The following is a 26109-nucleotide window of genomic DNA, read 5'->3' on the forward strand; positions in this document are numbered from 1 at the left end:
TTCTCACTCTCTCTCTCTCTCTCTCTCTCTCTCTCTCTCTCTTTCTGTTTTTCTCTGTCTCCCTCCCTCTTTATTTGTGGAGAGTCAAGAACATATGGTACTTCTATTAATATTTCTGCTTCATATTTAGGGGCGTTGTCTGCCATCTGCACTGCCCAACTCCCCACTGCTCCACACAGCCAGGGTCAAACCTCATTCAGCAAACCACACTGTCACAGAACCACCACACACACACTAGGGCTGAGTGATGTGGCCTATAAACAATATTGCAATACATGATATATATGTCGGTATTTTGAAATCTCCTCTACAGCACTTCATAAATGATCGATTTAACCCTTTGATGCATACAATCACACCAGTATGATGATTCTAGTAGTCCCTTCAACATATTTCTGCATTATATAATCCCTTCAACATATGTCTGCATTAAAACATTCTTGATTATATTGATCAGTGGTTTCTATTGGAACAATTTTAAACTTGCATGCAAAAAGGGGGAAATCACAACCAAGTCAAATTTAAAAAAACAGTATTTGTTCAACCTCTTCCTTGCAATACCCAAACCACTGCCAGACGATGGATGCAGTGCTGTTTCTTTTCAGAACCAATTCGTCCGCCTCCATCCTCTATTACCGTTTCCGAACTCAACACGTATAAACTCGCTTTGGCGCCTCACTTCTTTCACTCTTTCCAGGCTCTTTCCCTGTTCCCTCCAGAGACAAAAACACACGTCTCACCTATATACTTCACACACTCTCGCCCAGGAGAGTGGTCTGGATGGGCGGGCGAGTGTGTGTGACATATGTTTGTGAGTTTTTTTCTTTTGTGTCTGTGATAGGGAGAGAGCCTAGAAGAGACCGAGAGAAGTGAAATGCCAAAGCGAATCTCATCATGCCGGCGGCTTAAAAAATTACATGACAATTTGTACTCGATGTTTGCGATACAGTCATTTACTACACCGCACGTAGAGCAATCAGTGACACGCCGAGTATATTCGAAATATCGCCCACCCCTAACACACACACACTCACAGCCAGGGTCAAACCTCATTCAGCAAACCAGTGTTACAGAACAACCAAACACACACGCACGCAGCAAGGGTCAAACCTCACTCAGCAAACTACACCTTTACAGAGCAACCAAACACCACACACACACACAGCCCTAGGGTCAAACCTAATTAAGCAAACTACACCATTACAGAACCACTACACTTTGGGTATTTTACACTAAGACTATCTGAGGTGTTTTTTTTTTTCTTTTAGAAGTGTTAGGGTTAGGGTCTGTGTTCAGGGCTGCGGAAACAGACTGCTGCTATTTTTCACACTCAGACACATGTCCAGGTTAAAACCTACCCTAACGTCCCGGGTACACACAAGTAAGTCTGAGGGATTTCAGCATCCCAGTCCCACTGTGTAAGGCATTTTCACACACACACACACACACACACACACACAGGCAGACAGGCCTGGCAGCCCCAAACAGCATTAGTTTAGCCATCTCTCCCCTGTCTCATCAGACGGTCTGTGTTCAGACACACTGCACTCTGCTGGATCTCCCACATACCAGCCTCTCTGAAGCAGACACAGGAAAAAAACAGGCACGTTTCAGACCGTGCTTATAAAAAGCCTGGGAAGGCATTTAATCAAGTGTGTGACTGTGTGGGAACAGGTGGGTGGGTCAGGGACGGGAGGGGTGCAATCTATGACATCTGACAGGAGGAGGAATTGCCTGGTTATCAAATGACATTACTGTAACTCACAAGATTTTACTCCATGTACACACACACACACACACACACATATGTTCACATCTTCCTCTCATCTTCTCTGTTACCCATCCCTCTTTCATGATGACAGGGCGTGATAAAACTTTCGTCTGTTTTGATCTGTTTTCAGATTCACCATTTAACCCGTATCCACCTTACCACTGTCCCGTCATAGAGACCTTTAGTGCCGCTATATCCCTGTGACTGAACCTGCATTCTGTACATTAAGACCAGAGTCATTTAGGCAAAAGCACACACAACTACATCCCACTGTTATTCTGCTGTGTGTCAATCAACAGGATCTGAGAACAGTATAAACATCTGCTTGTGAAAAATCACACTGTCCACAGTCATGGTAAGCCATCCGTCTCAACACTCACAACCACTACATGTCCTGTTAATAAAACATCACAAACACAGAACCAAGGCATGGGATCACTTTCCCAGACCTCCCAGTCCAGAGAAACAGATTCACTCATAATACCCAAATGCCCATGCCAGTCAAAGCAGCCGAGTCACCTCCATCTCCATTCATTCTCTCTCTCAGCAAAGACATCCTGTGCTAACATCCTCTGACCTTGTCCACACACACACACACACACAAACAAAATCACATCAGTGCTGAGCAGAGTAAATGTCAAAGAAGAGGAAAGCTTTGACGGAGTCAGGGGGACAATCCACACATAGTATTCAAAACTTTATCAGCCTCCCACCACTTAGCTACTCCACATGGTGTGTGTGTTATAATATATACTCATCCATCAAAACCCAAGTGTAAAAACAAAACCAGAACTCTCTAGCAACGCTGCCTGATACTGACCAGTGACAGGTTACATGTATTATTGTATAAGTTCACTTGTGTAAGCGTCACTGGCCAGGGTTCAGCTGTAAACAGTATATGGAGATGCTGTGTGCTGTAATATTAGACTAATGAGGTGGGTGAGTTAGCGAGCTTTCAGAGATATTTAACTGAATGGGACAGCTGCAACTGCAAAGTGCAAATCTCTGATAATGACAGTCATAATTTTACAAAGCTCCGTCCATCGAAAACAACTCGATACATTTCAATTATACCCAGCCCAACAGGAAGCAGACTCTATGGTTCAACACATCAAAAAATCAAACCAGACACAGGAAAATGATCTTTTTAAGAGTTTCAATCAATATATAAAGTGTTGAAGAAAATGCACAAAATTTGTGTGCTTTCAACTATAGTGAACAATATAGTGTAGTTATTTGTATCGTATAGTTAACCGTGAATGAGGATTTACTACAGCGAATTGTTCAGTTATTAGTGCTGTATAGAGAAAAAGGATTTAGCATGGAGCAGGGCTGTGGAGTCGGAGTCAGAGTCAGAACTGCATTACTGGAGTCGGAGTCGGAGGTACCATAAATTGAGGAGCTAGAATCGGAATCTGAGTTGGACTGGAAGGTTTTGCATACTGACTCCACAGCCAACTCCACAGCACTGCTTTATAATAAAGCAGTGTGGTGGACTCGGAGTCGAAGTAGGGAGCAAAACTGGGTTAGTGGAGTTGGAGGCACCATAAATTGAGGAGTTGGAGGTTTTGTGTACCGACTCCACAACTCTGGTATGGGGTGTGCTGAAATACAGTTGAGACAAAGCAGTAATTAAAATGAGTATAAAGTGTACTCTCAGATTGTACCCATGATTCACAGTGAAAACTCAGGACCAAGATGCACTGGACCAAAGATGCATTGCCATCACATCTCACAGCCCACTGCATAAAGGAGCTCAAACAGTGTGACCATCATGTGGATACAGATGGCATCTGCGTCATATTGGTTTTAAAAAAGATGGCACTCCTCCATGAAAACTCTATAGTTTTATTCTTAAAGGAAACTTTGCTGGCAAGTTTCCTGTTCCAGCACCATTACAGGACGTCTGATATGTACTGCATAACCAGTGCTGTGAAACCCACTGACCTAACTGACCAACTAACCTGATAAACCAGAGCCTTACCTCAGTCAGTCACCGCCTAACTGACAAACTAACCTACCAAACCAAGCTTGAGTTAGGTATCTGAAATGAGAAGTGGATGTTTTATCCAGATGTCCTGTGCTATAATAAAGGACTTAGCCACAAACAGAGCAACATATGTAATCTCAGTAAAGCCCATGTTCTCCAAGCAGATCCGAGTACATTAAACCAAAGCATGGGGCTCTTACTCTGAAATATGAACAGTGCAGAGACCATGTACCATCAGAGTAACAAGGTGAAGCATACAGCTAGTTCAGCTGGGCAGCCTTCTGTCTCCTACCCTTAGGAGACTTGGGTGAATGTAAGCCAAACGAAAACACATCCTACCGCTCAATCTCATTTCACACTCATTGGGAGGGACTGAACTAATCAGTAAACAAATCTGACTAATGAACCGTGTCAAACGACCTCAGTCAATAAAAACAAAAACAACGCTCGCCACCACACAGTGGGGGAAAAAACAAAAGAAAAGGCAGAAAAAGTAGTGGCTGCCTGTCTTGTATGGCTATTTCTAACTAGGACATGATGGGAATAAGCAAACCAGTCATTTCTCTCACCCAAAGGCTCATTCAAAAAGAACAAATCACTTTTAAATCACTCACTACCAGCTGCAAGGCAAAACTAAAGTGTTTAATAACCTTGTCTTGGCCTGTTAAACTCAAACTTATGTTTTCTTTTCCAAATTAACCATTCTGCAGCAGTGTAGACCACATGCAAGACTATTTCACAGTCTTAGTGATCATATAAAACAAACAAACAAACAAAAAACCCTCCACAACCCTTAGGCCTATAGCTTCAACTTTCTGAAATGATCAGTCTTGTCATTTTATTGAAATGTTTAAATGGAAAACATTAACCTCTCTGACGTAGGACGTCAAACAGTATAGAGTATAGCACCTGGAAATCAATAACAGGTCAAATATAGCAACTCATATTTGATCAATCATCCCATTCACTATGGAAATCAATACTAAAGAGCCCCACTGCATCAAGGAAAAAAAATCCATAAGACCACTCACAGAAAAAACTGAACCTACAGAAGCTAATCCCATAGAGTCTACACCCTGGCCTGACTGATGGTTATAAGTCCACGCTGTAGCGTGAGCAGAAAGCACATGAATGTGGCCTGTATTTACTTAATCACCCCCCTAGTTCCTCTTCTTAAGGGAACAGGAGAAGTGCCAAAAGTACAAGCAACTCAGTCATAAAGCTGTCTGCTTCAAAAAGAGCACTAAAAACTCAGCTCCATTGTGTCCCGTCTGCCGAACAGGAAAGTCACAGGTTTGAGCTGGTTGACATTTCAAAACGGCTGTAAAATCAGACTGATGCAATGAATCACAAACTGCTTTCTTCTGAGCAAGTCAATCAAAGGACTCTCAGTAACAGTGAGAGAAAAAAAATCCACTTTATTAAAGAGCTCAGTCTACCTGTGGCAAATTCACTGTGGCACATTTACTTTAACCTCCCTCTGTTTGCCATCCATGCTGCAGTAAGTCTACAGATGACAGACACTAGAAGATATTATCCAAGTCATGAGCATCACTGCATAAGACTTGACAGGAGCCAGATTACAGCAACTGTGATGTCACATCCACTTCCTATCAAAATCATGCTGAAACAAAGAGAAAACTGATGAATTAGCAATTCAAAGCAATTTTCAGCCATGTGGTGAAATTAGTTGTTAGCCTACAACAGCAAAAAGTGACCGTCGCTTGAAATGGGCCAAAGACAATGTTTAGTCCAAGACTGATGAAAAAGGAAGAAACTGCTGTGCCAAAAGGACATCTCACTTCTCGGCTCGCGAAGAGGAACCGGCTGCTGACTGCAACCCACAGTAAAATGACCACTCTCTCCCAACATTTAAAAAGCCTGAGCCACATTCACAGACATGCAAATGAAGTGCCATGCTTCAGTCACTAGACAGCAAAGTTTTATATCAAACAATTATTTCTGTTCCATTCAGCTACTCACCATACTAACGGCTTTCTGAACTTTTGCAGGCTCCACTATGAGAGTCTATATCTCAGTCTATAAAATGCTTTACGAATCTGATTTAAATCAGCTAATAGCCTTTGTTCTCTCATCTGACGGGGGAAATAAATGAACGTAACTGAGTAAAAGTACTAAGTTTTAAGAGTGTTCAGTTTAAAGATCAACTCAAAAAGGGAAGCTAGTAAAATTGGGGAGCCAATTAAATCAGAAAGCGCAGACATCACACAGTTCAACCCAGCTTGTCTCGGGATAAACCGATATCCTCTCCAAGTTGCCTGTGCGTGTCCCATATGAAAAACACAAACCAGTGCTCACAGCCTTTCATTTACACAAAAGAGCTTTCACTCCCAGAGTCATGTGTTGCTCTCCATCCTTTAAAAAAAGGGGTCAAGTGACATGCTTCTCCACACGAAGGCCAGTAGCTCATGTTCTGAATCTTCACTACGACCAATGGCCCGGGGAAGAATGGCATGCTTTTGGCATTCGGGCTTAGGTTACTCAGCTGCCATAATGAGGCAAATGCTTAAGGATCATACCAATTCTCTTATCGCTCCACACTGCCAACAAATTAGGAGAGTTTAATTGCATCATACCTAAAGTCAAGCAGGGTTACACACAAGCTATTTTAAAAGCAAGCAAAAAAAAAAGTTAAAAATAACTACTGTTACCAACCAGCTGGTGTCTTACACTGGTTGTTTGGAGGAAAGACAATGAATAGCCAAAAATATATATTCCTATATCTAACACACACACACACACACAATTAATTTCGTCTGCACAAGTTGAGATATTTTGCAACACATTTGGAGCATGAAAATGGAAAAGTGTGTAGTTGCCAGTACACACAAGCTAGATTCTGTTGCCTTAAACCTTAATAAGAAATCATGTCGTGATAGCCGTCTGACAACGTAGTTACGTTTCTCACATAGGCACCTCATTAAATCCTCACCAGTGAAGCTAACTGTTTCATCAGACGTGTTACAAGGCAGACACACAAGTGCTCACAAAGATGTTTACCCATGTGTGTCGCACTCACATTTTTTTTCGTCTCACAAAACACCGATACCGTTAGAGTAAATGAATGATGTGCATTTCGATTTTGCCTACAGTACATCCTACCCCGGTTCATACGCACCATTATTTTTCGTCAGCCATAAGGAAAAGCGGTATTGAGCTGACGGCACAATAAACTGTTCAGTTAATATGGGAAAAAAGTCAAGAGAGCGGAAAGTATCTGCTTCTTTATATGTTATTGTGTCCAACTTGCTTAGCTAGTTATGGTAAAAGGAAAAAGCATATAAAAATCCATAACGACTTGGAGTTTTTGATCTGGACCAACAGTCTGGATAACAGCACCAGACATGTCCGTTCTTGTTTATTTCAGAACTTCTAAAAGTTAGCAGGTTGGCTAGCTCAACAATCAGCACAGCCAAAAATGTATCATTACAATCAAATCTCAGGTCCAACATAACTACAGATCAATGCGTCAAGATATCCTTGGAGGTCCCTTGCAATGTAGCTCATTTTGGAAACGGCGAATTGGGCGTTACAAATTGTATCAACTTTGCCGGGATTTGATGAAAGGACAAAACATGAAGCATGGCTACACGTCGCTGCACAGCCTGCTACATATAGCTGGTTAGCAGTTTATCCCAATATTTTCGGCTTTCGCTTGCATATCTCACTAGACACAATCGTTTACCCTTTGAAACGCGATGTAGTCATCGAATTAAAATATGACTGACGAATTCCCTACCTTGAGCGACGGGATTTGTCCTTGTTTTCTTCTTAAACCTCAAATCCACTCCACTCATAGACCTCACCAATGCCCGCCTCTCCAGTTTTCATTGGATATCGGGTAAGGGGACTCAAGGTTTTCACACTGACAAATGGTTTCATTTTACGTCAATCAAAATGAGACCCTCAAAACTTCCGTTACCAAAAGAAGTTCCTTGCGCAGGGATATGATTCAGCTATTGGTTGATTCAACAAGCGCCTCTATGTTTTAAGAGCTTAATTGGTGCGTTTTTCCTACTCCAATAAAACAGAAAATTAAATTTAGGATGTCGGTATACGCTAGCCGTCTACTGTATCAACTGAGTCGGAGTGAACTAAACACTGACGCTGTGTCATTACTTATCATTCTTCTAATAAGTATCTGTGGCTAAAGCTATTCCCCAAACAAACCGAAGATGACGTAGTCGTGAGACAATCTTTAAGTAAATCTGACCTGAAATCCTCTTGCAACCTGAGGTCACTGCACACTCCAGCGGATAAATGGTGGAACAACACTACGAAAACTTAGATGTGCAGATCACGGTGCTTAATGATCAAAAATTTGCTGCTGATTGGGAGAGAGAGAGAGAGAGAGCACTTGCTTGAAGTATTTATAAGGGTGTTCAATTTTGACTTGAAACTTTACACAGTCCGCCTGTGTTACTGTGACTACGATAAAATGATTTTTAATGACTTGTTAGCACGAATAATTCCGAGCTGTCTGTAGCTGAAAGAGACGAGAGTTCGTTGGTAAATATCAGAGTTAACGAAGAGGGAGCGTAAAATGCGTCTGCGCATTAAATTATATTCTGCATTACTTACCCCTTCTTTGTCCTTTTCATTACGTGACAACTACGACAATACAACAGTGAGTGACTTCATCTTTAAAAAATGTTTTTACAAGTTTTATAGCAATTGTTATCTCCGATATTACTGGAAAAGCTCCATAAATTGAAGAATGAAATTTCTGGAATGTGGATTCCCAGTGACCGTCAATACTACGGATTCAACAGATTTTTACCAGAGCAATGTATTGTCTAAAACTGAGTCGCAATGAGCACACGTGCGGGAAATTTTCTGAAGTCACAAAGTGTGTCCTGACAATGATTATGAATAGCACAACATGGGTATGGAGTTTATTATTTATATTGTAATATCCGTTTGGACTTTAATATGTGCGTTTGGGCTTATTTCAGTGAAAGATATCACATTCGTCAAGATTAAAGCGCGGCAGTTTCATGGACATTTTTCAGAGCTGAAAGTACTCTACCAACGCATTGTTGTTAAGACAAAATGCGGTGCTCAAGAACTGTCAGATAAAGTATCGCGAGAGGGATTTCGAGATTTCAGTAGTCGCGAGAAAACTAGTTGACGTTTTGCTTTCCTCCCTTCTCTCCTTTTTTGATAGCAAAAACACGTCGGGACGTAGTGTTTCTCTTAATGCTTTGAAACGAGGTTGACAGTCAAATTTCAGAGGGGTGCAAGAAATGTTCAAATGGTGTCAGCAGTTGGGTAGCCTCAGCCAAGCTAGCAGCTGTAGTTGGTAGAATCGGCCAGCCAGCTAGGCTGTCAGCAAGGCTAGTTTGCTACACTAGTTAAGTCTTACTGATAGCTGCACAGCTAGCTAACTAACTGCGCACAGGTGACTATACTAGAGCGGCCTCTCCCAGTCCTTACTGGGTGTATCCGAGCAGCTGGCGGGTCACAACCGTCTTTTGGACGTGTTGAGACGTTCCCTTCTTCCCCGCTTATCTGGGATCATAGTATTTGTTTGTTGCCTAACTCAGGCAAACGAACTGAGCGGCGTATTTAGGGTGGGACCATTTGCATGTAGCTAGCTGGATACTAAATGGCGTCGGACACAAGTGATACAGAGGAATTTTATGATGCTGCGGAAGATGTTAATTTCTCCCCTTCACCAAAAGTGTAAGTAGGCACTGACGGCAAACCAGCTAACGTTACCGATTTTAGACACCTATGACTGAATCTGGCATGCTTGAACATTCAGTGACGGTGCACGGTTGTAGTTCTCTATGTGAACTAGCTTTAAGCGGCTAACCTGACAGCGCTGTCCCTTAATGTCCAACCTCGTAACCATGAAAGTTGGTGTTTAACCCAACTTCTCGTTGTAATTCTGCTCTTTGATCTTAATTTTGCCATTTGATCCGTTTATACACATTATAAATGTTGTTTCGTTTCTGGATTGCATTTTATCCCATATGTACGGTTGTACATTATTGTGAGTAAAATGATGTGAATGAGATATTTCATTAGGAATCATCAGGAATGAAAACGAAGTATTAACACGCAAGACAACACACTTACATTTAATCTTAAGCGATAGAATAGTATGATGTAACGGATTTGCATTTTATCTCAACCTGTGCACTGAAATGCATTTTCTCTGCAGACACTGAAGTTTTATTATCAGGCACGTTTAGGCTGATAAGTAATATATCTGGGCGCTGTAATTGATCAGGGAAATCAATGCTGTCTGTCACTCTCATGCAGTGCCTTTTTGATTGGCTGTGTTACTCCTGTCAGAAGTGTTTTGTGTAAAATCTGGAGAGTTTGTATTGATAGGTAGACTAGACTCATGGTTGGACTTGTTTTGACTCATGCTAATGAGTCAGGCAAATGTCTCCCAGTATAGCGCTGAGTCAGAAGTTGCCCAGTTTGAACAGTGCAAAGATTCCTGTAAAATTTTAGATTTGACAGCTTCCTCAGATACGAGGAAGGAAAAATACTTTGCTTTTTCTGTCTTACTGGGAAGACATCTGGGAAGACGTTTTCCATCATATTTTCCTTGAGAGGAAAAATTTCACCTTCAGCAGATCTTTGTTTTCACAATAATGAAGGGGTCACAGTGTGTACTCTGTGTGTCTGAGAGAGAGAGAGAGAGAAATTTCAGGTCCTCTTTTCATGGACTGAGCAATTCAGTTGCTTGTTTCAGTACCCCGAGTGCTCTTTCGGTAAGGGGAGTTTTTTTTTTTAAATGAGAGGTTGTTCTGCCCACTGACTCTCCACAGTCTCCTGAATGGCTCAGTGTTTATTTCACACTGACTGTATTTACTGGCCTGTGGAGACCTCACTGCGCATGAAAAACAGGCAACGCAGGGTAACACGGGCCTCTCAGGAAACCAATGACACATTATACTTTCTAAAACTAAACTTGGCCATTACAGCAAATTAGATGATTCAAGATTAGAAGTGGCTTAGAAGACTCTTTCCCACTGTAGGTAAAACGGTTAGCAAGTTGAATGGACAATACTGTCATGGGTTGTATTTTACGTTATGACACATGCGCTTCTGTAGTTGTCAAAAATTTGTTTATTATTGTTTTTTTTAATGAACTGTAGCCTTCAGGGGTTTCCATCTGTTGTACTGACTCTGAATAATTTAAAAATTCACTCTTTTCTAGGCCATCATGTTTTCGCGATGGTGTGTCAACATGTCTGTGTTTGTGTCCGTGTGAAGTGCACACAATCTGAAGGCTTTTTGTTTTCTTTGTTTTTAGGTCACCTGCAAAGTTTGTCCTTCCTGCACCTCAGGTAGGATCAACAACAGAGTGTGTTTTCCTCTGCCATCATGTACAACTCACAGAGAGCACAAAGAGTCAACCTGAGCCTCAGCTCTAACTCACACAGCTTCCTCTCTACATACTGCCACATCAGCATATTAGCCAACCAATCAGGAGTCAGCCTCATGAGTGGGGAAAAATGCAAATATTTCCTTTAAAAAAAAAAAAGACAGTTAATATGTAGCCTGTAAGTATAGGAGTGATTTGTAATGTAGGTCACTGTCTCAGAGGTGAGAAACCCAGTGAAGGCCTGTGTCAGACATGGATACTTATCTAAAAATGACAAAGCCTTTATGAAACAGCAGCAGGAGTCAGCAGAAAGCCTGAGTTTTGTCATATGTGAGAGAGTCAACAAGAGAGCGAGCACAGGACTGACGGCAGATAACAGGGCTTTTGACCTGCACTGCCTGCTAGTTTAATCATTACTTCAGTGGCTGTGTCTCTGCAGGCTAGACACTGTTCACAGGCCAGGGGAGTACAGCCCATGGGAACTGGATAGGGCCTCTGCACACTACCCACAGTAACAGAGAATAGACCTGAACACTCTGCACTAGAAACCTAAAGAGGAGCCACGTAGCATAGGGAAAATAAGTCTGATAGATCTGAATGTCTGAAACACTTTATTTCTAGAACAGGAATGTACAGCAGTAGTAAATGCTGTATTTTACTGTGGCCTGTAGCAGTGGTTTTCAATCCATTCCTCAGGGAACCGCTGTCCTGCATTCTTTTGTCTCGCCCCAGCACTAACGCCTGATTCCCTGGTCAACTCATCATCAAATCCTTAATTAGCTCCATCACCAGTGATAATGTGTATAGTCATCGATAGAAAACTGTACAGGCCAGGGGGTCCTTGAGGAATGGACTGAAAATTACTGGTGTTTAATGATGTTCATTCCAGAGATCATGAGACGTGTGTTTTTCCACCTGTATAGTATGTTGTATGTATTGTAAATGGTTATCTTATTGGCTTGTGATTGACTGTAGGATGTTAAAGAGAACCTGGAAGTGGACGGAGCTGTCGGATTGGCCCAGCCAAAGCCACATCAGGATGTCTCTCATCAGGTAGGTGTCTGTCTTCATCGAGCTTCACCCTCCCCATCCAAATGTGCTCCTGGCCCTTAGTCTATTCTCACATACCTTCCTCTCTATGTCTCCTCAGTAATTAGGCTTTACTGACCTTCTATTGTCAAATCACTCTCTTTCGCTTCCCGTCATCTATCTGACAGTCATTTTCATTCTCTGACTCTCTCTCTCTCTCTGGGCCAGTCTGTCTGTGTTTTCACTCAGTTGTATTGATAGAGCAGTGTGTTTTCACTCAGTTGTATTGATAGAGCAGTGTGGATCTCTTATAAAGTGCAGGCACTGTGTTCATTAGGGCACACAATGGTTAGAGCCTCTACAAGCTTCTTACTGCAGCAGAGGACTCTCTTAATCCTCCTCTGAGACTGTTCTTTCTGTGTGTGTGTGTGTGTGTGTGTGTGTTAGGGTAAGCACTGACTCCCCACCTGTTACACGGTACCTTAAGAACTCAGTGTGTGAAGGATTAGAGCAAAAGCCTCATGCTGATGTTGTTACTGTGGAAAACTTAATGTTTACACTCTATGCATCTGCATAAACAAAGCATTTCTTTATTTGCTTACACCTGTCAGTCTGAGAAGCACAAATCTAACATTTCTTTCCAGTGGATGTCAGATTGTCATCCGTCAGCTCTTAGGCAACTGTGTTCACGATACTTAAAGAACACTATGCTGTTCACGATACTTAAAGAACAAGATGAAGTTACAAATTCATTCAAAGTTACAAGTTAACGATGGGTTATTTCTCACGCTTCAAACTCCTAACTCGTATAAACGTGAGATTTCTGTTCTGATGCATGCACAAAATACAAGTTTATGTGTATGTGTGTTCTGCTTTCTGAGTCTGATCTCTGTCTGCTGTGGTTTCAGATCATTGACAGTATCATAGAGGAGAGTCAGAAAGGTAATGGAGTGGCAGATGCTCTACTGGGAGAAAAGGAGAGAGACTCCAGGGAACCAGGCATGGAGGACTCAGGACTCCTGGATCAGTCCTTGGGTCCTCTTCAGCCCCCTGAGGTCTCTGCCGTCCCTCCCCAGGCACCTGCTGCCGATCCCCAGGGTGTCCCCGCAGGTTTAGCGGAGGATAGGGAGGTGGGGTCCCGGAATGCCGCAGAGGCCCCCAGCATGCCCGGCACCTCACCGGCAGTCCAGGAATGTGCACATCCGGCCCCTCCCGACATCACCAGTGCTCTTGGACTGGCACAGACTGAGCCCTCGGCTGCCTGCGCTCAAGACGACGCAGAGAGGGAGTCCAAACCAGCCGACATTTTGGAACAGGTTCCGCTCAGGGACAAAATGGTAGACCAGGAAGTGCCTGGTCCTTCCAAACCACCAAGACAGTTCACAGTGGAGCCCGACATCGTGGCCAGCACCAAGAAACAGCCACCCTCTAGACCGCCTCCTCCGTCTGGAGCCCCGCCTCCAAGACCGCCCCCTCCGACACGCCCCACCCTGCCACCCAGCAAGAAATCCCAAGAGGCCTTGCGGCCTGCGGGGCTGGAGGGTAAGACACTGTTTGTCTCATCTATGATGTGTAGAAAACCGCAATGACTTTCTCACAGTGCAACAGAGAGTTGTCCCTTATCAGTTCATACAATGAATATTGCATGTTGTTAGTGTGAATTTTTTTCCTCTGAGAGATCAAATAATATGGAGTATTTTTAAAAAGGCTAGTCTTTATCTACAGTGTTTGATTTAAACCAACACTTGCAATGTGAGTTAGAGCTAAGTCGTGTAAAAGTGAAAAGAGAAATAGTTCTCATTGAGAAATAGTTCTGAGAGCTGGCGTGAATGGCCACAAAGCAAATGACGTAATTACCTTACTGAAGGAACACGTATGACTTATCGATGGCAATAATGGTCCAGTTAAACAAGATATGGGCAAGCTGACAGCCATGCTTACCTTAACGTCTGTCAGAGGTATTGTTATCACAACAGCCTACACTTCAGATAAAACACTAACGCTGGAAAACTGACGTCAGCAAACAACAGGATCACATAGCTTCAGAGTTCACTGATCTACCAGCACTCAACCTCTCTCTCTCTGTCTCTCCCTCTCTCTCTCCCGCACACACGCACACACATACACCCGCACACACACAGGCACGTGCACACACATACACACTCACACACACACAAGCTAATCAGTGCCCACCCTCTCACTCCCATTAATAAAATGCAGTAGGCTGTCGGTAATGAGTTTCCTGGATTTCTTTAGCCAGTGAGTGTGTGGAAGTGAGTTAGTGCTGTCTGTTAGAATTGAGTGTTCTATAAGTAAACTTGGTAATGTTATTTTTGATTGTGTGTGTTCAGGCATTGTCTTAAGGGTCGCTGTAAACATAACCTCATTACAACTATAGCAGTAGAAGCAGTCATGCAATGTAAACCTCCACTGTGTTATTTAAAGGAGATGGAAAAGTTTCTTTTTGTGTGGTTTTTTGAAAAACCCATTTACGCTATGGCAGGTTATTTCAGTTCTGATTGGTTAGTGGGGTTGTGAGTGTCATTTAACTGGCTGTTGAAACTAACTGTAGTGTTTTGTGATTTGTCAGTCTCTGCAGAGCCGGTGGACGAGTCATGCGGCTTAGTGTCGCCGAGCTCAACAGTACAAAGCCTCACTAAAGAGCTGCAGCACTCCCTTGACCTTGCCAGCGCCACCTGTGGAGATAAAGTGGTCACTGCACAGGTTAGTCACGCAGCATCACCGCATCACTATCAGTGGAGTCCCTCTATCGTATCACTGACACAGACATAGAGAGGTTGGAATTTCCCTCATATTCCTAATGATGTAAAAGCATGTTGAGTTTTGATAATGTACAGTATAACATACCTACAAGAGTACTTAATGTGGACCTGATTTAGCAGATGTGTGTGTGTGTGTGTGTGTGTGTGTGTGTGTGTGTGTGTGTGTGTGTGTGTGTGTGTGCGTATCGTATGCATATACGCTCGGATGTGATGGTTTTGAACCGAAACTGAAAACCGCAGTTCTGTAGTCCTCAACTGGGTTTATGGTGTGTGGTGAACCTTGTTTTTTTTGTCCACCTCAGCTCTTGTAAGTGAAGTTTTTGAAACATCTTTGAAATTGAAAGGTTTCGTGAAAACCTCCAGGTGTAAATGGAGAGTGAGTAAAGTGAGATATTGCCCTAGTGCCAGCACTCTGGGTTTCACAGACCACTGACTGAGTTAATGGGATGTTGTAAATGAGATGTTGAAACACTGGTGCTGTAGGAGACAGATGAACAGGTGACCAGTCGCAGTGACACTGAACCCTCAGGACCTCAGAGACCACGCTCCAACTCAGGCCGAGAACTCACCGACGAGGTACATAACCCAACCAGACAACACCTGCTCTCACTTTTACAGTCTCTGTGTGTGTCTCTCTCTCTGACTCAGTCTCTCTCCCTCCCTCTCTCCCTCTCTCTCTCTCTCAATCTCATTCTCTCCCTCTCTCAATCTCATTCTCTCCCTCTCTCTCTCTCTCTTTCTCTCTCTCTCCCTCTCCCTATCAATTCATTTGTCTTTGTCCAACCTTTCTCCTTCATCCCTCCTACTGAAAAAATACATTGTTTGTATGCATATCTTTTAGTATGGTGTAAGCATGCACTTTTTGGCTTAATTTGTAAGTGTTAAATTATTGATTGTGTGTGTGTTGTGTGTGTAGGAGATCTTGGCGAGTGTGATGATTAAGAACCTGGACACTGGAGAGGAGATCCCTCTGATCCAAGCGGAGGAGAAACTGCCCACTGGAATTAACCCACTAACACTGCACATCATGAGGAGGACCAAGGAGTACATCACGTAAGCCAAACTACATTACCCACAATGCGCTAACACAACACAACAGTTTACACACCAACCCTGAGCTTCACATGTTGTTTTAATACAGCAGTCAGAGAGCAACTCTGACACTCTAGGTCATGAACAGAACCAAGGAGCATGACAAACCCACACTGCACTGCCAAGAATCGGGGAGGCTGTAGTTATGACTCACTAACATACATCAGTGGAAGTTCAGTGCATGTGTATGTCTGTTTAGTTGGAGTTGGACTGGAGAGTTAGATGCATGCTGTGGTGAGCCTGGGGCCACTGAAGCATGCGCTGTACTGAACTCCATAAGCTCTCTGTAATGAGAGACACTGCACAATCTCAGGCTATGTGAGGATACAGACAATGTTTTTTTTTTTTTCTTTTTAATATGAGTTTTTCTGATGTTTTCCTCTCAAAGATTCCTAAAGTTCTAGCTTTTGTGGTTTGTCCTGCAGCTGTGAGAGTGAGTTTTATCTCTAATCAAGTTCTCCACGGCCAGCTGTGGCCCCGTTTTTACACACAGCACACAGAGATAGAGAGAGCCTCTTTCTTCTCCTCAGGCACTCCACTCAGAATAATCTCCTGTCCATGTTGCATCTTATTCAAAACCAGCCTGTCCTCTGTCTGTGTCACATCTTATTCAAAACCAGCCTGTCCTCTGTCCACTTCACATCTTATTCAGAACCAGCCTGTCCCCTGTCTGTGTCACATCTTATTCAGAACCAGCCTGTCCTCTGTCCACTTCACATCTTATTCAAAACCAGCCTGTCCTCTGTCCATGTCACATCTTATTCAAAACCAGCCTGTCCTCTGTCTGTGTCACATCTTATTCAAAACCAGCCTGTCCTCTGTCCACTTCACATCTTATTCAGAACCAGCCTGTCCCCTGTCTGTGTCACATCTTATTCAGAACCAGCCTGTCCCCTGTCCGTGTCACATCTTATTCAAAGCCAGCCTGTCCTCTGTCCATATCACATCTTATTCAAAACCAGCCTGTCCTCTGTCCATATCACATCTTATTCGAAACCAGCCTGTCCCCTGTCTGTGTCACATCTTATTCGAAACCAGCCTGTCCTCTGTGTGTATGGAAACTACTGTCTTCCAGTGGGTTCACAGGGTCTGTCTGTCTGTCTGTCTCTCTCTCTCTCTCTCTCTCTCTCTCTCTCTCTCAGGAACGACGCAGCACAGTCAGACGATGATGACAAGACACCTGCTCCGCTGACTGACACAGATGGAGGGAAACTGAAACAGAAAACGTAAGAGAGGAGAGGAATGGAGTTAATTAGAAAACAAGAAACCTTAGGAAACTATTCCTACACAAAGTCACTCTACTTGAAATCAAAATCAAAAACAGTGTAACAGTTGGTTTAGGATACAAAGGGAGAAGTCTTGGACTGCTTTCTGATCGGCTGGTGCTGTATCAGACAGACACAGAGTGAATTCAGTATGTGGTTGACAGGGCACTGTGACATTGTATTGTTCTGATTCTAACTGGTGCATCCATCACCTTGTTTTGGAGGATTATGTGCAGGCTGTTTGTGTTGTGCCGTACTAGTAATAGCTCTCCCTCACACACACACACACACACACACACACACATACACAGATGCTCGCTGTTACACTGCGTAATTATACTGCAGTTAGGCAGGTGTTTTTTCTTACGAATTGTGGTAAAATCTCATTAAATCCTCCTCCTCATCCTCTCTCCTGGGCATTGCTATGGCAGCACGCAGCTGAAAAAGTTTTTGGGCAAGTCGGTAAAAAGAGCCAAGCACCTGGCGGAGGAGTACGGGGAGAAGGCGGTGAACAAGGTGAAGAGTGTGAGAGACGAGGTGTTCCACACTGACCAGGATGAGCCTTCGTCCAGTGATGATGAAGGAATGCCCTACACACGGCCGGTCAAGTTTAAAGCTGCTCACGGTTTCAAAGGCCCCTTTGACTTTGACCAGATCAAAGTGGTGCAGGACCTGAGTGGAGAGCACATGGTGAGGAGTGTGTGAGTGTGTGTGTGTGTGTGTGTTTGTATGGGGTAGTTTTGGTAGTGGTATATAAAGTCTTTGTGCCTGTGCTCTTGTTTGTGTGTGTGTTTGTACGGGGTAGTTTTGGTAGTGGTATATAAAGTCTTTGTGCCTGTGCTCTTGTGTGTGTGTGTGTTTGTACGGGGTAGTTTTGGCAGTGGTATATAAAGTCTTTTTGCCTGTGCTCTTGTGTGTGTGTGTGTGTGTATGTGTACGGGGTAGTTTTGGCAGTGGTATATAAAGTCTTTTTGCCTGTACTCGTGTGTGTGTGTGTGTGTGTACGGGGTAGTTTTGGCAGTGGTATATAAAGTCTTTGTGCCTGTACTCGTGTGTGTGTGTGTGTGTGTGTGTGTGTGTGTGTGTGTGTGTGTGTGTGTGTGTGTGTGCGTGTGTGTGTGTACGGGGTAGTTTTGGCAGTGGTATATAAAGTCTTTGTGCCTGTACACGTGTGGGTGTGGGTAGGGATCCCCATGTCGTTCTGTTTCCTGCCATGTGCTTGCGTCCCTCTGTCGTGCGTGTGCGTGTGTATTAGTGGCAGTTGTAGATGTTTTGGACGCTCTTCTTTATTTGTGTCCATAGGCATGTTTGTGTGTGTATGGTGTCCAGGTGTGTGTGTGTGTTAGAGTGAGTGTTATAATTAAACCCGTTAAATTCTGACCTTCTCTGGATGTACGTCCCTATAACTCTGTGACTCTGTACTCTTCCAGGGGACTGCGTGTGTGTGTATGCGTACGCACGGGTGTTTGTCTTTGTTAAACTGTGTGTGTTAAACTGCATGAGTGTGTGTGTGTATGTCTGCGTGTGTGTGTTAAACTGCATACATGTGTCTGTCTGTGTGTGATGTGTACAGGGTGCTGTGTGGACGATGAAGTTCTCTCACTGTGGACGACTGCTGGCGACAGCAGGACAGGATAACGTGGTGAGAATCTGGGTCCTAAAGAATGCCTACGACTACTTCAACAACATGAGGATCAAATACAACACAGAAGGTAAAGTTCACATGCTGTGACACACCCATACTTCAGCCAGCAGATGCTTCCCAGCATGCCTCTACAGTCAAAGAGGACTAATGTCACGGCCAACATCATAGACTTACCATCATAGGATCGTTCCTCATCTAATCTATACATCATTCCTCTGATTAAACCAGCATTACGTCTCACACACACACACAAACACAAACACAAACACACACACACACACACACACAAACACACACACACAAACACACTACACACTACACACACATGTATACATATACATACACTACACATACATGCACACACATGCATGCGCACACATGTTCATACACATGCCCACATGCGCACACACACAGACACATACCCACCCCAGATACGTTTGTCAGAATGAATACACAGGTACCCTTGTGCAAACATCGCTATGCCGATATGGGCGGGCTTTCTGTTCCATTTCCTGATTTTGTCAGGGTTACTGGATCTGTAGGGAACAGGGAACAGTGAGACACTCGCAAGGCCAGTTCAGTCAGCAGACAAACAATTCCATCAATGAATCCTACACATCCCAAATCAATTACCACACTTCCTCTTCTACCAGTCTCATAGCAGACTGTCAGTCCTAGATCCCAGCAGTGACTCCCTGTGATCAACACTGTTCACTCTATCCTCATATCATTCATTGTCCCTGTGCTATCTGTGGATTGATCATCTCAAGTGTCTCTCAAGAACAGATACAATCGATCTTGGCTGTCTTAAAGTACTCTGTGTGCGTGCGTGCGTGTGTAAGCGTGTGTGTGTGTGTGTGTATCTCAGTCTGTGTTTTGTCTGATATGGTAAGATGGTGGCTGTAGTTTTGCTGGGGGTTGGAATTTCTCACACTTGTCTTCACCAGTAGCTTTCCAGTGCTTAAACACACTTCTAATATGTCCCAAAACAATACAGGGTTACAGTTTGTTACAGGTTGTGGTTTTGAAACTGTGTGTGTGTGTGTGCGTGCATGTGTATGCGTGTGAGTTTGGCACTGTGTCAGTGGTTCAATTTAGTCTATCTAGTATCCCCATCAAAACGTTTGTAGGTGACAGTCGATGTGCTGTTCAGTTAATAACAATCATGTCTCTCTCTCTCTCTCTCTCTCTCTCTCTCTCTCTCTCTCTCTCTCTCTCTCTCTCTCAGGTCGTGTTTCTCCGTCCCCCTCCCAGGAGAGTTTGTGTTCGTCTAAATCAGACACTGAGGCAGGGGTGAGTCACTGGCCTCTTCACACAGGTTCTATATAAACAGAGGAGACAAGTGAAAGTGTTGTGTAGTTTGCCACTCATTGAGATGATTGACATCTGGGATATTACTTCTTTTAGTGCTGCAGTTCTCAAATGTTTACCCCAGCTGACTGCTAATGTAATATATACCATACTTGGTAATACAGTGATAGCTTTTAATGTGTATTACCTGAATGGCACTAAAAACTGACACTCAGACTCATGTGTCCTTTCCATATCCAGTTTTAGCCCAAAGCTCAGAGCCAAATCTTCCTCTCTGTAATTTGGATTGAGTGTGGTATAACACAGTGTGAATGAGCTAACTGATCACTGCTGATACACTAGTCTGAACGGTGACCCATACTGTAATCATAATGTCACTGAATCACTAACATTATTGTTTACTAATAGTGAGTGGCCTTCTATGAGAATGAAAGATTGGATGGACGTGGTTAAGAACATAACAGTAATATGATTCTCTCCTCTCCTCTCCTCTCCTCTCCTCTCCTGTCCACAGCTGGGCTGTGTGTCTGAGGACCTGGACACGGAGGACAGAAACGTGCCTTTCCGGCAGGTTCCATTCTGCAAATACAAGGGTCACACAGCCGACCTTCTCGACCTCTCTTGGTCAAAGGTGAGGGGAACTCTCAACAATTAAAAAAAAAAAAGGAAAAAAGACCCAACTCTTCTATAACGTTGGTGTGTTTAGCCCTTCTGTTGCAGTCAAAGTGTGTCGAGTGCTTTTTTGATTGTGATGTGTTTGTAATCTCTGTGCAGAACTACTTCTTGTTGTCTTCGTCCATGGATAAGACTGTGCGACTGTGGCATATCTCCAGGAGAGAGTGTCTCTGTTGTTTCCAGCACATAGACTTTGTCACAGCAATCGCCTTCCACCCCAGAGTGAGTCAGAGACCGTGTGTGTGTGTGTGTGTGTGTGTGTGCACGTGCATGTGAGAGAGAGAGAGAGGGAGGGGGAGGTAGAAAGAAGTAAAGGAAGAATGAAGGTATGAATGTGCCTGTTTATATCACTGCCTTCTCTCATAGAAAAGTATCTGTATGTGTGTTCTGTGTGTGTGTGTGTGTGTGTGTGTGTGTGAGAGTCAGTGATTTAGAGAAAGAAAAAGAAACAATGAGAGTGTTAAGAAAGAAATTACTCTGCTGATCCCTGCTGCTGTTGCACACTCTCCAGCCGTGGAAGTGTGTGCATGGGCCTCAGGGGTGGTGATCTGTAATTGCTTCTCTGCGTTTCTCAGGATGACCGGTATTTTCTAAGTGGGTCTCTGGATGGTAAGTTGCGTCTGTGGAACATTCCGGATAAGAAGGTGGCTCTGTGGAACGAGGTGGACGGCCAGACCCGTCTCATCACTGCAGCGAACTTCTGTCAGAACGGCAAATACGCTGTCATCGGCACATATGACGGCCGCTGCATTTTCTACGACACAGAGGTAGGGGTGTGTGTGTGTGTGTGTGTTGTGTGTGCCTCAAACCATTTTATGTTGTCCTCATTCATTTTCCTTAGTGTCACGTCATCTATAGAATTGTCTACATGACCGAAGAAGCCAGTACTTTGTCTTGTAGTCTGTGTCTTCTGAGAGTACTTCTCATGGTTCTTAATTATTCTGAAAGAGCCCAGTAAGCTAATGTTGAGAGCATGCAGGCAGTCCTTCTGTCTGAGGCATCAAATAGGCTCATTTCCTCCCACTCAGCAATTACAAATCACGCACCCATCTGTACAAAATATAGAAACTCTATTTCTCTCTCTCTCTGTCTCTGTCTCTCTCCCTCTCATCAGCGACTTAAGTATCATACTCAAATCCACGTCCGTTCCACCAGAGGAAGGAATCGAGTGGGCCGGAAAATAACAGGCATAGAGCCTTTACCTGGAGAGAATAAGGTGTGACTCAGCTTTACAACGTTTATCTCTCTAAACATGCACAACTGACCCCAGATCAGCTTTACAGTTTCTATCAATAACTGGCATTATACACCACTAAACCCAGATCAGCTTTACAGCGTTTACATCATTAACCACCATTACCCACCACTGAAGCCAGATCAGCTTTATGACATTTATATCGTTAACCAGCATTGTACACCTCTGAACTCAGATCAGCTTTACAATGTTTATATTAATGACTAGCATCATACACCACTGAATTCAGATCAGCTTTACAGCGTTTACGTCATTAATCAACACTCTACAGACTGGACCCAGCATTTGTATGAGTAAACATAGCCCAGTGGTGGTGACACTGCTGTGCAGAATGAAGTAAAAGACAGTTGGAAGATTGGAAAGGAGGCACAGAAACACTGGGCAGAATACATTACACTGTCACTCATATTCATCCAGTCTCTGGCCCTCAGGGCTGGACTTGCTTCTTTTCAGTATGATATGTCCCCTGTGATACTTTTTGTCCTCCCGGACATAGAGAGATGTGTTGTTTGTTAAAAAGGAAAAATGCTGACACTGGTGTTGTGGAAATGTGACGTGTCCTGTTAATTGGCTTTTGGACATTATTTTTAGCAGGAGATGCTAAACCACTTCCAAGACAAGTGTAATCATGTTTATCTCCGTGGGCAAAGAATGGATACAAACACTGAGATCTATTAAAGATTGAAAATACAATTTATGGACCATGTCACGTAGGGCTGCTTTGATTAGTCAACGTAATCGATGACATTGATGCTGAAAATGTGTCAACATCAATATTTTAAACCGACACATCGTATTTTTTATTTTTATGAATTTACCTTTTTGATTTCTAATTATCAGTTAATCTATTCAACTCCATTAGTCAGTAGATTAATCTACAGAAAAATAGTCATTAGTGGCAGCCCTAGCAGCAGTGATGTTGAAGAAAAACATTTGTTACAATGAATTGAAGCATTTTAGCGATCAAAAAGGTAAATTCATAAAAATTCATCATTGTCCTGAACCAGAGATTTTTCCAGAGTGTTCCTTTCCAACTCCTGTGTGCTGTTGTCAGATCCTGGTGACATCAAACGACTCGCGGATTCGTCTGTATGACCTGAGAGACCTGTCTCTGTCGATGAAATATAAGGGTTATGTGAACAGCAGCAGTCAGATCAAAGCCAGCTTCAGGTAAGTCACTTTCCCCTCCCAAAAGGTCGTAACCTCACAGTGCCCCAAGGACCCAAATGAGACTCTAATCTGGAGAGGCAAGTCAGGCATTTTACCCGATTTCAGAAGTGAATTTTCATGAGAGAAATATTTGCTGCTGCTCAAGCTTTTGATTTGCACTGCCGCTACCTCTGGGTCTGTCTGATTCTGACTCTCTTAGTCTGTCTGATTCTGACTCTCTGGGTCTGTGTGATTCTGACTCTCTTAGTCTGGCTGATTCTGAGTCTCTGGGTCTGTCTGATTCTGATTCTCTGGGTCTGTGTGATTCTGACTCTCTGGGTCTGTGTGATCCTGACTCTCTGGGTCTGTGTGATCCTGATTCTCTGGGTCTGTGTGATTCTGACTCTCTGGGTCTGTGTGATACTGACTCTCTGCTGTGTTAGTAATCTCATGTATTTAAAACAAGTATCCTTTTCACAGTCAGTAATGACAGCACAGACCATGTGGTCAATAGAGTAACTGCAGCAATGCAGGGGCAGTGTGTATGATAAAAATGAGTGTACCTGTATGAGAGTTTATGATAAAAATGAGTGTAACTGTATGAGAGTGTATGTTAAAAACGAGTGTACCTGTGTGAGAGTGTATGATAAAAACGAGTGTACCTGTGTGAGAGTGTATGATAAAAACGAGTGTACCTGTGTGAGAGTGTATGATAAAAATTAGTGTAACTGTGTGAGAGTGTATGTTAAAAATGTATGAGAGTAACTGTTTTCATTATCAGTGGTGCAGTAAGTGAATGAGTTTGCTCTCTGTTTATGTTTTAGTCACGATTATTCGTTCATCGTGAGCGGCTCGGAGGACAAGTATGTTTACATCTGGAGCACGTACCACGACCTCAGCAAATTCACCTCCGTCAGGAGAGATCGCAATGACTTCTGGGAAGGCATAAAGGGTGAGGCAGGACCTGAGCAGTGTGAGGGAGGATGTGTTGAGTATGAGAAAATGCGTCGCTGTGTTTATTCCTTTGGAAATGGTGTGTAATTAAACTGCAGCACGCGGCGGTTACATATAGCAGGCCAGCTCTGTAGCCCAGACTAAAAGATTTACTGTGGACTAGCAGGTCATATGAGAAATAGTTTGAAAATGATAACTTATCAAAGTATGATAAATCTTTTTTTCTTTAACACAGAATGCTTTGTGGTGTTGATTCTTGTGGTAAATGAAATTAGTGCAGTGTGAATGCTGTAGAGCAGTAGTGTAGAATAGCTGTCTAAGTTATGTTTAGTCAGTGTGCATGTGAATAACAATGAAATAATATAATGATATGAGTGCAGTAAGAGCAGAGACATGGTTAATTGGGATGTATAGTAGATATATTATATATGAGTGTGGATCACTCAGGTTACATTTTCATATTGACTTTTTTGTGTAGCTCATAATGCAGTGGTGACGTCGGCAATCTTCGCCCCTCATCCTGGACTGATCATACCACAGGAAACGGGAATGGACAAACCAGACACAGAGTGCAAAAGCTCCGACTCCAACGACTCCGAGACTATCCCCTCAGGTACCGTCACCATAGCAACCGATGCCACGCTGCAGACAGAATCTAGTTCATCTCTTAGATGAGTACAGAGAACAGAGTTCATTTAATGTGACAGGAAAATGTCTTGTTTCTCTTTCTACACGTATGATTGAATGGACAAGATCAGCTCTTACTCAACCAAGTCATACACTGGCCAGCTTTCATTTATCCCATTCTGAAGTGAATGAAAGTGTGAATTTTTGATTCATGTTTTTTTCCCTCTTCCCTTTCTCTCTTTCCTTCAGGAGCTCTGAAAACAGATCACTCTGAAGTTCTCCTCTCAGCAGATTTCACTGGCGCTATTAAAGTCTTTGTAAATGTGAAAAAATACTGAGGGTTTCTTTTCTTAATCCACGCCCAGTGGCGGAGAGGAAAAGACAACATCTTCTTTCAGCTCTATCAAATTTCACCAATGTTAACCCACTGAAACCAAAAGGCCATTTTACCAGCCTACTGAGTTCCATCCACAGCTCCCCTCTATCCACCAATCAGCTGCCGGAGAGTGCTCTGAAAGGCGGGATTAGCGTGCATTATCCCCGCCCATATCCAGAGAACAGGGACCCAGGGAGTGGAAAATAAGAAGGTGGAGGACTAAGTAGAGGGAGAGACTTAAAGACACACCGATACATTTTTTTCTCTTTTTTTCTGTTAATGAAATGATCTGAGCGTGCATTTTAGGGCGGTAATAGCGCTTTTGTGATGTCAGAGCTGTTGGAGCAGATTGAAGTTACTGTTAGTTACTGTTGGACTAGAAACTCCATCCAGATTGATGAACCCAAGGCTCTTGGATGATGATGAGGACACACTGTCAGTGGATTTGCAGTGAAGGAGCTGATCAGTCCTACACACACGCATGCGCACACACACACACACACACACAAAAACTTACATTTCACTCTTACCCACCAAGACAGCAGAGGCTGGCTTACTGGGAGACAACCCAATGTTGGAAAAGTTAGTGCTAACTCAAATCATTTCTTTTTGAAATTCTTGTTTGTGTTTTTGTCTGTGTTATTTTACGTGATGTAAAAAAATTGAACCACTGATATTTTCCTTTTTTATTTTATGATTCACTAAATAAAGAATATTGGTTTTCTCAGTGAAGCTGTTGCTGAGTCAATTGTGCATGTGCTTGTGTGTGTGTGTGTGTGAGTGAGTTTCTGAGACAGAGACACTGCCAAGTGTTCTTT

At 43.2% G+C, this 26109-nt stretch overlaps 2 protein-coding genes across 2 annotated transcripts in view; one reads left to right on the forward strand and one right to left on the reverse strand.

Annotated features, from left to right (window-relative positions):
- Positions 1–7566, reverse strand: part of klhl13 (kelch-like family member 13) — a 65473-nt gene extending 57907 nt beyond the window's left edge. The window contains exon 1 of the mRNA XM_030781959.1: positions 7522–7566. The gene's annotated coding sequence lies outside the window, so the exon portion shown is untranslated. The remainder of the gene's footprint in view (positions 1–7521) is intronic.
- Positions 7567–8955: 1389 nt separating this feature from the next.
- wdr44 (WD repeat domain 44) lies at positions 8956–26023 on the forward strand. Its single transcript, XM_030781084.1, has 19 exons — positions 8956–9467; positions 11059–11092; positions 12106–12183; positions 13068–13701; positions 14750–14883; positions 15426–15518; positions 15859–15995; positions 17177–17260; positions 17731–17989; positions 18873–19011; positions 20173–20237; positions 20770–20886; positions 21030–21152; positions 21506–21697; positions 22045–22146; positions 23240–23355; positions 24159–24286; positions 24767–24901; positions 25165–26023. The coding sequence occupies exons 1-19, from the start codon at positions 9391–9393 to the stop codon at positions 25251–25253; spliced, it is 2736 nt and encodes a 911-aa protein (XP_030636944.1). The 5' UTR covers positions 8956–9390; the 3' UTR covers positions 25254–26023.
- Positions 26024–26109: the final 86 nt, after the last annotated feature.

The sequence above is a fragment of the Chanos chanos genome, chromosome 8 (assembly GCF_902362185.1).
Source record: "Chanos chanos chromosome 8, fChaCha1.1, whole genome shotgun sequence".
NCBI lineage: Eukaryota > Metazoa > Chordata > Actinopteri > Gonorynchiformes > Chanidae > Chanos > Chanos chanos.